Source organism: Ruditapes philippinarum, unplaced genomic scaffold (genome assembly GCF_026571515.1).
Source record: "Ruditapes philippinarum isolate M1 unplaced genomic scaffold, ASM2657151v2 ctg6645_1_1_1_1, whole genome shotgun sequence".
NCBI lineage: Eukaryota > Metazoa > Mollusca > Bivalvia > Venerida > Veneridae > Ruditapes > Ruditapes philippinarum.
In genome coordinates this window covers 2304-16702 of record NW_026862722.1, presented here as the reverse complement: position 1 = coordinate 16702, position 14399 = coordinate 2304, and the positions used below count along the sequence as shown (strand labels likewise).

The 14399-nt window shown below is 31.0% G+C and overlaps 1 protein-coding gene across 2 annotated transcripts; it reads left to right on the top strand.

The window, feature by feature from the left end:
- Positions 1-2449: 2449 nt before the first annotated feature.
- LOC132720003 (uncharacterized) lies at positions 2450-14126 on the top strand. Of its 2 annotated transcripts, XM_060703977.1 has the most exons (5): positions 2450-3173; positions 5908-5983; positions 11438-11565; positions 12097-12162; positions 13036-14126. In XM_060703977.1, the coding sequence occupies exons 1-5, from the start codon at positions 2534-2536 to the stop codon at positions 13416-13418; spliced, it is 1293 nt and encodes a 430-aa protein (XP_060559960.1). In that variant the 5' UTR covers positions 2450-2533; the 3' UTR covers positions 13419-14126. The 2 variants fall into 2 exon arrangements, with proteins under 2 accessions (XP_060559960.1, XP_060559961.1); XM_060703978.1 differs by lacking the exon at positions 11438-11565 and having other exon boundaries at positions 5908-6102.
- The last annotated feature ends 273 nt before the right edge of the window (positions 14127-14399 follow it).

Sequence of the window (14399 nt, the reverse complement as noted above, 5' to 3'; positions counted from 1 at the left end):
TAAGAAATATTCTTTATCTTCTTCTTTAAAGAATATTATCTATTCAAATACAATAACTGCACTAAAATAATGAAGAGAATCACCAAAATGATGACATATTTCCGCAGTTTAAAGATAGAATTGACTCATTTGATAACGTTAAAATTAAGTGAATCTTGATAAAACTCTCGCTGAATCGTATTTTTTTCCAAATAATATGAAGTAGATCTACCATATAAGAAAGAGAATTTTGAGGATTGACAAATCCAATGTCATTTATTTTAACGACACTTAATATATTGACCTTGTAACAGGAAACACTTTGAGGGCTTTCTTAAAACTATTAAACAATTAGCACATTTATTCTTATTGCTTCATTTATAGTTTCAAAATGTTTTCTAAGTATTTCTCATTATATATTGTAACATGTCACGGCTGATATTTAAATTGGAATAAACACTTTAATGTTAATATAATAAGGAAGATATCACATCATGTGGATATCATTGTTTTATATTACGGACACTTAAAAATTAGAGTATATAATAAAAGGCCATTTTTCTCTGTAGTGGATGTGTGAGTAAGATGCTTGAAGTTGTTGAAATCCCGTCCTGCTTCATATAAGAAATACGAAGAAAATAGAATGAATAAACCGAAAAATTGTTTCTTGTTTTTTTATTGGTGTAAATTCGTTTATTGTAAGGCCAGATTAGGTCACAAGTGTATGACGTCTTAAGTAGTTACAAGAAACGGAAATAGATGATAATCAGGTTAAATACTGAGAGAATTTTTTTTACTAAATTGGTTAATTTTCAGTGAAAGTAAAATTGCAGCTTCGTGATGAATGAACCTGACATTGAAAAACAATAACAGGGAGTCTGATCTTGCTGATTCCCGGCGTGTTTAAAGACAATAGAATTTGGGCCAAAATAATCTCATATGAAGAGCACCCATAATTGTGTTGTACTTCTGGTAAAAACATATATACGGTGGCATGTTATTGCCAACAGTTTACCATATAATTATTGTGTTATCTGTCTAACTAACACGATAAATAACAGATTTTTGTCAGACTAACTAGATATTTTTCTGTTAGGTAGATAAATAACGAATAAGTATCTAACTTCCAAAAATACTAAAAAGTGCCCTAATGGAAATTTCGCGTAGTAACGCTTTCCCTTTAATATCAACAACTGCGCAGATCTTTTTTATTTCTATCTTTTGTTTCTCTATTTTATCTTTCATTTTTCCCTATATGCTATTGAACATATTTTGATACTAAGTACCTTCGACAATTGCGGCATAGGCAAGTTGCATGTTATTGTAATGAAATCTATTAATAGTAACACATAGCTGATGAGACATACAGGTAACGAAAACATATGGTGGCTGATCAAATGTAAAATATATTGATTTTATATTTATAATAACAAACATGTTTTTCATGAAACAGCTTTGTATCTTTTATCATTAGAAAGGTCCTTAAACTCGTATTTTAAAAATAAAAAATGAATTTTCAAAACTTTATCCTTTTTTCTTTGTAAAGAATTAAACTTGGCTGGAAAACTATTGAATAACAGTTAAAAATATCCGAGTGTTCTTTTTAATTAGCAAAAAACGAACATCCGCTTACATTTCAAAACTATAAATACATATGTAGATGTATTAAGAACTTTCAAATGATAAAAGAATCTAAAACATTGGTCCACATATAAAAATTAGTTATTAGAATATAAAAATTATGCTGCTATATAATGCATATAAATATTTGTTCTTCTTGCCAACCAGTAAATCTGCTAAATGCTGGTGTCAGGTATTTGTGATGTCATCAGTCAACTGGTCAATTGTCTATGAACGACTACTACACTACTGCCATACACAAATTTAGCATGCACCAGAAAATGCTACATCCGGTCAGTTTAGCATTGCAAATATTTGTATCATAGTTTGGGGACTTTTCTGTTGAAAATTTGTCAGAGTTAAATCCTATACATATACGTGCACAGTGCGTTAACTGGAGTTTTAGTTCCCCGCACTCCAGAGCATGCCAATTCATTGCCTCATTTTTGCTGGGGTTTACTTATTGTGACGGCAGAGAAAGGGAAAGCGATAGAAATATGATATTCAGATGCTCGATCATTGGTTACTTTTTTCTGGGGTTTCATATTTGTGACAACAGGGAGCGTATTTTTATGTTTGACTATGATACAAAAGAGAAAGAACATTAAAACACTGATTAATAAAATCTGATTAATGCTGATTATATATACGCCCCTCGTACACATCAGATAGCCTCGAGTTTCGATGCTCTTTCTTTTACTTAACTTATACCGGATAAGAAAAGTTTATAATTAAGCCATTGTAAGATAATTGTAAGAAACAACACTTACCATTGGTTATGTCGCAATCGTTCGTGTCCCAAGGTACACCATTAGTTAAAATTTGGATGACATGGAGGTATTGTTATATAAACGTGTATGTCAATAGTTAAATCAGTTTGGGATAAATTTTAGAACTTGGTGTTACAAAAATACACAGTACATGAACTAAGAAAATGTCTAAATTTCTTAGTTTAAGTATTGGACTTTTATTATCATTATTTTGTCAGGTAACATGTGTAGAGCCGGAATTAAGTGCAAAAATAGTGTATCAACTGTTGTCAATGCGAATAGACAATGTTGTTCGTGAAAACAATAATCTAAAATCTGAACTTAAGGAAACTAAGGCAGTTGTTGATAGACTCGAGAACAAAATCGAAAGTATGGAAGTGAATATCTCCCTAATGGCAAGTAAAGCGGCAAGATATGAAGAAGAAAATTCAAAACCTCTGTTAAATGAAAAGATGCAGGCTTTTGAAAAATTATTTGCGTCTCGACTTCAAAAGAAATTTAAGACAGAAGCAATAGTATCGCGGAAAATGCTAACTAACGGGAAGTCACACATGAAAGAAACAATAAGGGAAATTGAACAAAAGTTTAAAAGTTTCAAATCGGAACTCATAGATAATCTAAGTGCAATGAATACCACTGTTGACAGTTTAGAAAATTCAATTTCCAAACAAAACATAACAACAATCACTATGCTAGTAGCAGTAGAGGACAAACTCAAAAGTCAGTTAAATGAAACAAACATGCTCATACAAGACATGAATGAAGACTTTGGGAGTAAACTTCGATCAGTCTCGTCAAAGCAAGGTAAAAACAACTAAAAATATTTTTTTTATACCTATACACAATTTGGTACAAATAAGGCAATTACAAATTAAATTTTCACGAAACATAATTGTGCATGAATTTTGATTTGTTAAATGCAGTATGTTACTGGTATATTTTGTCTTTAGTTCTGTTTCGTTATCAACGTAACATTGTTTACAATTACACAGTCCTGATAAGTCAGCTCCGTTCATGACATTATGAGTAAGATAACACTCTATGGTATTATCCGATCCACAAAAATCATTATTGTCTTATTTCAATTCAAATGGTACATAAAAATTATCTACCGCATCTCCTAATTAAAAAAAAATAATATATTCCACGCAAGTTTTCAACGAGATGCATACAAACAATTAAATATTGCTCGTTTTTCTATAAATAAATCTGAAAAAAATGATTTTATTAGCTTGTAACTGATGAGTTTTGATATACATGTTGGTAGTTATTAATGAAATTAATGTTTTATAAGAAAAGAAACTTAATGTTATTTTCTTGGCACAATGTAATCTCGCCTGATTTGAAGGCCCAAGGCATAACAGTCATATTCTTTATATTTTTCAAAATTTGTTCCTTGTATTTTTCCGACACGAACTTTTACACAAGCATGGTCATTCAGTTCAGTTTCTAGCTAGCGGACAATTTGAATAGATACTTGTTGATAAAATCACTCCCACCACTCCCTTAACATATTTTTTATGTTTCTTTTTTCTTCCGTCTTTATTAACTTTATCTCAGCAGCTTCCAAATATTATCATGCCATGTCATTGTCTACCACCAAGTGCCTAAAGCTATCCATGCGTCATGCTCTACCTTAGATAATTCGTTGGCAGTTTAACAAATCAGCACAAAGGACAGATATTTGAATATGAAAAAGATCTTGTATTTTGTTGTAGAAAGCAATAATCAGAAATTGCATACTAGTCATTCTTCCGCTGCGTAACTTTTTGACTACACAGAGTGCATTTGATACATAATCTATATTATACATGAGCACTATTATGTAAATGATGCAATTATTTCTATGCTTTATTATGTGAGCAGCTGCACAATTCTTATTGTACAGTGTATGATTCCAGTAATAATGTAGTTTCTAATAAGGTTCAATTTTAATTTCTTCCAAGTGCCAAGTACATGTTTAGCTTATCTTTGATTTCTATGCAATTTACATGATTTAGCTAGAAATGCTTCTTTTCATCCTTCATTGTCAAATATTATACTTTTTCTACAATATGCCATTTGAAATTAAATCGTGTATCATCCTTGCTCCACAGTCTAATAATGATGCATTTGTTACTGATTCCTGTAGAATTGATTTATGTTATTACTTATTAAATGAATTTGAGCGGCGCCTCTTATATTTTGTGAAAGGGCGGCAGCAACTTCTCGGGCCTTTTCGTCGGTCATAACAGCCGATACTTCCGATTGAAATGTCGCGAACAATGAAAAGCGAACTGGAGAATTTCGCAATGCAAACATATTCAAATGAAATTATCTTATCCGTCAATTAATCGCGCTCTTCAGGATTTTATTTTAATCATTTTGTAGTACAAACAGAAGGTTATTGTGTATTGCTGTACCTATAAATAGAATGATGACCTTAACATTGTGAAAGTCCGAAAACCTGTTAATAGAAGTAGTTTTAGTTTAACGAAGCGGTCATTGTTGTCGCGCTAAGGTTATAAATAACGATATGGAGAATTTTTCAGGAAATGAAATATGAAAATGAAACATATTCAAACAATTTATTGCACTTTGGATATTATAGACCTGTATATTGTTGATATTGTCGTTAATAATTATAGAACTTCAAGTTCCTGTGGAAAAAAATAATATTCTAATCTCTAGCATGCCTGTCTTTCGTCTGCCAATTCATAAATATTATACGATTCTTGTAAAAACCAATTAAACATTGAAAAGTTTATAAGAATATCTGGTCATCAGATGTCTACTAGTTCATCTTCACTTGCTGCATTTACTGCATCGACGCCCTTAGATGCTTTGCATCAATGCTTTTCTTAATATTAATTAAATGAATTTGTTATGTTGTTCAAAGTTGGCATGTTCGGATATATTCCGTGATTCCTTTATCACAGGGAAAGAATTTAAAGTTATTTGTTTCATTAATCTTTGGCGTGCAGACTACGGAAACACGTTTCCCTTTACACAGAAGTTAAGATTGTTGGTGGTTATTCCTAGAACAAATTTGTGATCAATTTTGTAAAAATAGTGTTTTTTTCCATAAGCCTGATCAGAGCTAGTCTGGTTTCCTGCCTACATTTACTATGGAAAGTATGACATAGTATAAGGGGAAGGAACTCCAGACTAGATCAGAGCATGTTACTTGGTGAAATATCAAAAAATATGTACATGCCTTTTACAGTTCTTACAAATTAAAGACCAAGCTATGTCACTTAATATGAAATATAAAGTATTAAACTTGTTTAAATATTACAATAAAATGTATAGCTTTTCTGGCAATATACAGCAGCGTTGTTGTACTTTTGGTAAGTGGACAAATTATAAGGATATATATGTTATACTAACTTGATGATGGTTCCTTCCTTGTCTTCTACAATGTAAGTGGATAATAAACTCAAGACAGTAAATAGTCAGTTACGTCCTCGTGCCATTACGAGTTTGTGAGTATATTCTTCCATGATTGAGTTTTCGTAAAATAGTAAGAAATATATATATTTAATCATAATCATTACAGACAGACTTATGGACACATTTTCTGATCAAATCAGTGCTTTAAGCCAAAGAACATCTGAACAAAACATAACAGCAATCACTATGCTAGTAGCAGTAGAGGACAAACTCAAAAGCCAGTTAGATGAAACAGATCTTCTCATTGAAGACACGAATGTTTTCTTTGAGAGTAAGCTTCGATCAGTCTCGTCAAAGCAAGGTAAAAACAACTATAAATATCTTTTTATACTTATACACAATTTGTTGCCAATAAGGCAATTTCAAATTAAATTTTCACGAATTATAATTCCTGCATGAGTGTTGATTTCCTTAAATGCGGTATGTCTACTGGTCTTTTTTGTCATTAGTTCTGTTTTGTTTTCAACGTAACATTTTTAACTATTACACAATCCTGATAAGTCAGCTCCTTTTATGACATTATGAGTAGGATAACACTCCATTGTATTATCCAATGCTGTTAATGATACCACAAAAATTCTTTGTTGTCTTATTTCAATTCTACTGACATCAAAATTATCTATCATATCCTAATTGAAAAAAAAGAAAATATATTCCACGCAAGTTTTCAACGAAAAGTTTATCAAACAAATTAATATTGCTCGTATTTCTATAAAAAATAATGAGAATGATTATTTGTAGTTCTAGCTGATAAGTTTGATATACATGTGGTAGTAATAAATTAATTAATGTTATGCAAGAAAAGAACTTCACGTTATTTTCTTTGGCACAATGTTAATAAGTCGGCTGATTTGAAGGCAAATGGCGATAACAGTCATATTCTTTATATTTTCATTTGTGCCTTGTTTTTTCCGACACGAATGTTTTACACAAGCATGGTCATTGAGTTCAGTTTCTAGCTAGCGGTTTTTTTCAATTTAAATGGATACTTGTTGATAAAATCACTCTCACCACTCCCTTAACATATTTGTTATGTTTCTTTTTTCTGCCGCCTTTATTATCTTTATTTTAGCAGCTTCAAAATATTATTATGTCATGTCATTGTCCTTAAGCCATAGATGCGTCATGTTTTACCTTAGGTAATTCGAGGGCAGTTATACCAACCAGCACAAAAGACAGATATTTGAATATGAAAAAAATCTAATATTTTGTTGTAGAAAGCAATAATCAGAATTTGCTTACTAGTCATTCTTCCGCTGCGTAACTTTTTGACTACACAGAGTGCATTTGTTACATAATTTATATTATACATGAGCACTATTATGTAAATGATGCAATTATTTCTATGCTTTATTATGTGAGCAGCTGCTCAATTCTTATTGTAAAGTGTATGATTCTAGTAATAATGTAGTTTCTAATTAGGTTCAATTTTAATTTCTTCCAAGTGCCAAGTACATGTTTAGCTTATCTCTGGTTTCTATGCAATTTAGCTAGAAATGCTTCTTTTCATCCTTCATTGTCAAATATTATACTTTTTCTACAATATGCCATTTGAAATTAAATCGTGTATCGGCCTTGCTCCACAGTCTAATAATGATGTATTTGTTACTGATTACTGTAGAATTGATTTATGTTATTACTTATTAAATGAATTTGAGCGACGCCTCTTATATTATGTAAAAGGGCGGCAGCAACTTCTCGGGCCTTTTCGTCGGTCATAACAGCCGATCATTCCGATTGAAATGTCGCGAAAAAACACATGAAAATTCGAACTGGTGAGAATTTTCGCAATGCAAAATTTCAAATGAAATTATCTTATCCGTCAATTATCGCGCTCTCAGATTTTTATATTAAGCATTTTGTACAGTAATTTTGTCGCGCTAAGGTTATAAATAACGAGCTGGAGAATTTTTTTCAGGAGATGAAATCATGAAAATGAAACATATCAAAACAACTTATTGCACTTTGGATATTATAGACCTGTATATTGATTGATATTGTCGTTAATAATTAAAGAACTTCAAGTTCCTGTGGGAAAAAAAATTTTCTAATCTCTAGCATGCCTGTCTTTCGTCTGCCAATTTCATAAATATTATAAATTCTTGTAAAAACCAGTTAACCACTGAAAAAGTTTTTAAAAGAATATCTGGGCATCAGATGTCTACTAGTTCATCTTCACTTGCTGCATTTATTTGCATTGGAAACGCCTTTGATGCTTTGGCATGCAATGCTTTTCCCTTTAATACTAATTTAAATGAATTTGTAAGTTGTTTAAAGTTGACATGTCGGATATATTTCCGTGATTCCTTTATCACAGCGGAAAGAATTTAAAGTGGTTTGTTTCATTTAAATCTTTGCCGTGCAGCCTACGGAAACACGTTTCCCTCTACACAGAAGTTAAGATTGTTGGTGTTATTCCTAGAACAGAATTTGGTGATTAATTTTTGTGGAAATAGTGTTTTTTCCATAAGCCTGTATCGAGCCAGTCTGGTTTCCTGCCTACATTAACTACGGAAAGTATGACGTAGTATAAGGGGAAGGAACTTCAGACTAGATCAGAGCATGCTACTTGATGAAATATCAAAAAATATGTACAAGACATGTATTTTACCCTTCTAACAAATTAAAAGACCAAGCTATGTCACTTAATGTGAAATGTAAAGCTATTAAAACTTTGTTATTTTTAAATTTATTACAATTTTAAAATGTATAGCATTTTCTTGGCAACTATACAGCCATGCGTTGTTGTACTTTTTGTTATATGTGTTAACAATTTTTTGATGAGGTTTCCTTCCTCGCTTCTACAAGGGAATGGAAAACAAACCCAAGACTTTATAAGTCATTTAATGTCCCTTGCCTTTACGGGGATAATTTTTCCCAATTGAGTTTTCGAAAAAATGAAAAGAAAATTTTAAAAAATTTTTAATCATAAAAATCGGGAAAAGATTTATGGACACACGATAAAACCAGGGGGTTTAAAAGCCCAAAAAAACATTTTTGAAAAAAAAAACATAACAGAAAAACTACCCAATAGAAGGAAAACTAAAAAGCCATTACAGGGAAAACCAATTTCTCTTCAAGACATGAAATAACTTGAGAAAAAGCTTCAAACATTTCCGTTCAAAGAAAGGGTAAAAAAAAACTAAAAAATACTTTTTATACAAACAATTTTTGCCAAAAAGGCAAAATATACAAAATTTTGTTGCCAATAAGGCAATTTCAAATTAAATTTTCACGAATTATAATTCCTGTATGAGTATTGACTTCCTTAAATGCAGTATGTCTACTGGTCTTTTTGTCATTAGTTCTGTTTTGTTTTCAACGTAACATTTTTAACTATTACACAATCCTGATAAGTCAGCTTCTTTTATGACGTTATGAGTAGGATAACACTCCATTGTATTATCCAATGCTGCTAATGATACCACAAAAATTCTTTGTTGTCTTATTTCAATTCTACTGACATCAAAATTATCTATCATATCCTAATTGAAAAAAAAAAGAAAATATATTCCACGCAAGTTTTCAACGAAAAGTTTATCAAACAAATTAATATGTCTCGTATTTCTATAAAAAAATATGAGAATGATTATTAGTAGTTCTAGCTGATAAGTTTGATTTACATGTGGTAGTAATAAATTAATTAATGTTATACAAGAAAAGTATTCACGTTATTTTCTTTGGCACAATGTTATGTCGGCTAATTTGAAGGCCAATGGCGATAACAGTCATATTCTTTATATTTTCATTTGTGCCTTGTTTTTTCCGACACGAATGTTTTACACAAGCATGGTCAATGAGTTCAGTTTCTAGCTAGCGGTTTTTTTCAATTTGAATGGATACTTGTGGATAAAATCACTCTCACCACTCCCTTAACATATTTGTTATGTTTCTTTTTTCTTCCGTCTTTATTAACTTTATCTTAGCAGCTTCAAAATATTATTATGTCATGTCATTGTCCTTAAGCCATAGATGCGTCATGTTCTACCTTAGATAATTCGAGGGCAGTTATAACAATCAGCACAAAAGACAGATATTTGAATATGAAAAAAAATCTAATATTTTGTTGTAGAAAGCAATAATCAGAATTTTCTTACTAGTCATTCTTCCGCTGCGTAACTTTTTGACTACACAGAGTGCATTTGATACATAATTTATATTATACATGAGCACTATTATGTAAATGATGCAATTATTTCTATGCTTTATTATGTGAGCAGCTGCTCAATTCTTATTGTAAAGTGTATGATTCCAGTAATAATGTAGTTTCTAATTAGGTTCAATTTTAATTTCTTCCAAAGTGCCAAGTACATGTTTAGCTTATCTTTGGTTTCTTTGCAATTTAGCTAGAAATGCTTCTTTTCATCCTTCATTGTCAAATATTATACTTTTTCTACAATATGCCATTTGAAATTAAATCGTGTATCGGCCTTGCTCCACAGTCTAATAATGATGCATTTGTTACTGATTACTGTAGAAATGATTTATGTTATTACTTATTAAATGAATTTGAGCGGCGTCTCTTATATTTTGTGAAAGGGCGGCAGCAACTTCTCGGGCCTTTTCGTCGGTCATAACAGCCGATACTTCCGATTGAAATGTCGCGAACTATGAAAAGCGAACTGGAGAATTTCGCAATGCAAACATATTCAAATGAAATTATCTTATCCGTCAATTAATCGCGCCGCTCTTCAGGATTTTTTATATTAATCATTTTGTAGTACACACAGAAAGTTATTGTGCATTGCTGTACCTATAAATAGAATGATGACCTTAACATTGTGAAAGTCCGAAAACCTGTTAATAGAAGTAGTTTTAGTCTAACGAAATGGTCATTGTTGTCGCGCTAAGGTTATAAATAACGAGCTGGAGAATTTTTCAGGAAATGAAATATGAAAATGAAACATATTCAAACAACTTATTGCACTTTGGATATTATAGACCTGTATATTGTTGATATTGTCGTTAATAATTATAGAACTTCAAGTTCCTGTGGAAAAAAATAATATTCTAATCTCTAGCATGCCTGTCTTTCGTCTGCCAATTCATAAATATTATACAATTCTTGTAAAAACCAATTAACCATTGAAAAGTTTATAAGAATATCTGGTCATCAGATGTCTACTAGTTCATCTTCACTTGCTGCATTTATTGCATGGACGCCCTTTGATGCTTTGCATCAATGCTTTTCTTAATACTAATTAAATGAATTTGTTATGTCGTTTAAAGTTGGCATGTTCGGATATATTCCGTGATTCCTTTATCAGAGGGAAAGAATTTAAAGTTATTTGTTTCATTAATCTTTGGCGTGCAGACTACGGAAACACGTTTCCCTCTACACAGAAGTTAAGATTGTTGGTGGTTATTCCTAGAACAAATTTGTGATCAATTTTGTGAAAATAGTGTTTTTTTCCATAAGCCTGATCAGAGTTAGTCTGGTTTCCTGCCTACATTTACTACGGAAAGTATGACATAGTATAAGGGGAAGGAACTCCAGACTAGATCAGAGCATGCTACTTGGTGAAATATCAAAAAATATGTACATGTCTTTTACCGTTCTTACAAATTAAAGACCAAGCTATGTCACTTAATATGAAATGTAAGTAAAGAACATCTGAACAAAACATAACAGCAATGTCTATGCTAGAAGCAGTAAGACGTCTATCCCAAGCCGAGTCGAATTTGCAAAGTACATACAGTGGTCTAAACAACCGGCTCAATAGCGCCGAGGGTGAACTTCGATTGACAGTCTCGTCAAAGCAAGGTAAAACAATTATAATTTTCTGGTTTATACTTATATACAGTTTGGTGCCAATGAAGGAATTTTGAATTAAATTTTCACGAAATAGAACTTCTGCAAAAGTCTTGATTTGCAGAATGCAAAAAAGCTTTAGAAAAATTTTGTCTTCAGTTCTGTATTGTAATCAGAGTAACAGTGTTAACCAGTAAACAATCCTGATATATCAGCTTCATACATTACATTATGAGATAACACTGTTGTATTAGTCAATGATGTTGATCCTTCCTCAAATATTATTATTTGTCCTATTTCATTTTTACGGACATGAAAAATTACCTACACACTTAAAACATTGAAAAAAAATATATATTATACACAAGATTTTAACAAAATGCATATTAAACACATTAACATTGCTCGTATTTCTGTAAAAGATATCTGAGAATGATAATACTTAGTAGCTGATAAGTTTGATATACTGATGAGTTTGATAAACATGTGGTAGTAATATATAAGAAACATGTAAATATATATAAATAACTGTAATTATTACAGACAAACAGGAAGACAAATTTTCTGGCCAAATCAGTGCTTTAAGCGGCCGAATCTCTGTGGAAGAAGGTAACAGGTGTTTATGTTTTTAAATGGCATTATGCGTTCTATAGAAGTCCATATATTTTAACATGACATCTACATGCAAAAAGCTGTCTATATTTAAATATGCCTTACATCATACATATGTTTTAATAAAACAAGTTAATTGTCACTAATTTGAAACCGCATATGCTTGTTCAAGCGTAGAAAATACAACAATATTAAGTTTTGTGAAATATTTTCTATTTTAAAGCAGCACACCTCCAGTTTCATTTTAATATTCTTGAAAATTTGAAAATGTATTAAACAGTATATTGTTGTAAAGTTACCAAAGTAATGCAATTTACACATTATCAATGGTACTGAAAACCTCGGTAAATTACTATAAAGAGGTCAAAATATGCAAAAATAGCCCTTGCTGCGTTAGTAACGCAGTAGAAAAACATTTATACATACTGAAAAATTCAGTCATTAATCGCACATAACATGCAAATTTTTACTAGAATTTTGAATCTTTATACCTTTCTTAAAATCTTAGTACATTTTTCCCACGTTTAATTTTATCGAAATATTTTTTGCTCATCTGGAGGCGAGCAGCTTTAAAGGCTTAAAAATTAATGAGGTGGGGTTAAAGTTATTAAAGTATTTTTGTTTTTTAACATTCAAACTTTTATATTATAGTCCTATCATAAAAGAGAAGAACCATGCTTCGTACAACGGTAAAATAGGCTGTTTTCTTTATTAGCAGTTACACATCACACTTGATTCTATCTAATGATATAATAACAAAAAAAAAAGATCAATCACTATTTACAAACATTTGATACCTTTTAATCTAGACCAAACCAAATATTATTTTTTATGTCTTTGCTCAATAAAAATTATTTGATTCCCTTTCAGAAAGAAAGGTTGCATTTTCAGCTAGGATGTCTGAGGCAGATAGTTATTATGTCAAAAAAGAACGATTAGTGTTTAATGATGTTATATATAGTTACGGCGGAGGATATAGCTCCTCATCGGGGATATTTACAGCGCCAAAGTCGGGAACTTACTTGTTTTCATACAATATACAATCAACATATTCAGGTATGGCTCATGTGGTTTTAATGATAAATGGTAAGACACGAACTGAAGTTATAGCAAGTGGCAGCGCAAATGGTGGAAATTTAGGGATTGATTATGTTTATAAAGGTCAAATGGTTTGGGTACAGACCTTGCACTTTGAAAGTAGGTATTACATCGAGCATTACAGGACAACCTTTAATGGTATCTTGATAGACTAAAATAAAGTACCATGAATTGCAATATAAATACTATATATAGCGTGATCAAATGCAAAATGATTATAGATTCCTCCTGACTTACACGTTTATACAAAGCCTAGATTTGTTATTATAGATTTGAATTCACACTGCAAAGTCTTGGTCATTGTTTAATTATTTGATTTGTGTTCAAGCAAAAACATATCAAAACCAAAAAGTGTTTCTATTCAAATATAAAAATATAAAAACATTATTGGTTTTGCCCGTCTTGAATGAGAGCAAAGTTATTTATATTCTTATAAGTATTGGTTTATATAATTAGTGGTTAAAATTATATTTTGTGAAATTCATTTTATCAGCAGAAATTTGTTATTTAAAACTGGTCGATTTAATTAGCCATACTTGATTTATTTCAAGATTTAAAACATAATTTAAACCAGTTTGGTTAGTTTTTGAAAAATCAACTTTAATTCCATTTAACTGTTTCGCGGCTGCATCGCGCCAGACTATTTTGTTTTCATTAATATTGCTTTACACACATTAATCTATACTAAGCCAGGATATTGTAAATAAATAATAAGTCAACTATATAGCCCAGTTCATACAATCATCATAAGAGATTTATGTACAACTGTTTAAGTAATTGGCCATGAATTGTGTATGCTTTTATAGAATTTAGATTTACATAATTTTAGCTACCTTTATGTAAATAAATGACATTTTCACATACCTTGTCTTTTTTATCATTTGCTTAGCTGCTAAATGAAACAAACTCACACCAAAAATGACATCATAATAATGTTGATGACTTTTTTCTAAATGAGTGATTTTTATAGTAAGTAGCATTATACCTCAGGTGATTTATTTATGATATATTCTTATGTGACGTCCGAGAGTGTTACTACGTAAACTAGTATAAAAGCTCTGGCTGGCGTATTAGCGTTGACGTCACAGATCCCGAAAAGTCGTGTAGACTTACGGTTATAGTTCACTTATTCCACA

Bases quoted from the DNA above. Each gene is read 5' to 3' on its own strand.
- LOC132720003 (XM_060703977.1), top strand. From the start codon at position 2,534: ATGTCTAAATTTCTTAGTTTAAGTATTGGACTTTTATTATCATTATTT. The intron at 3,174-5,907 runs GTAAAAACAACT...TAATCATTACAG, and splicing joins ATCAGTCTCGTCAAAGCAAG to ACAGACTTATGGACACATTT. The intron at 12,163-13,035 runs GTAACAGGTGTT...ATTCCCTTTCAG, and splicing joins CCGAATCTCTGTGGAAGAAG to AAAGAAAGGTTGCATTTTCA.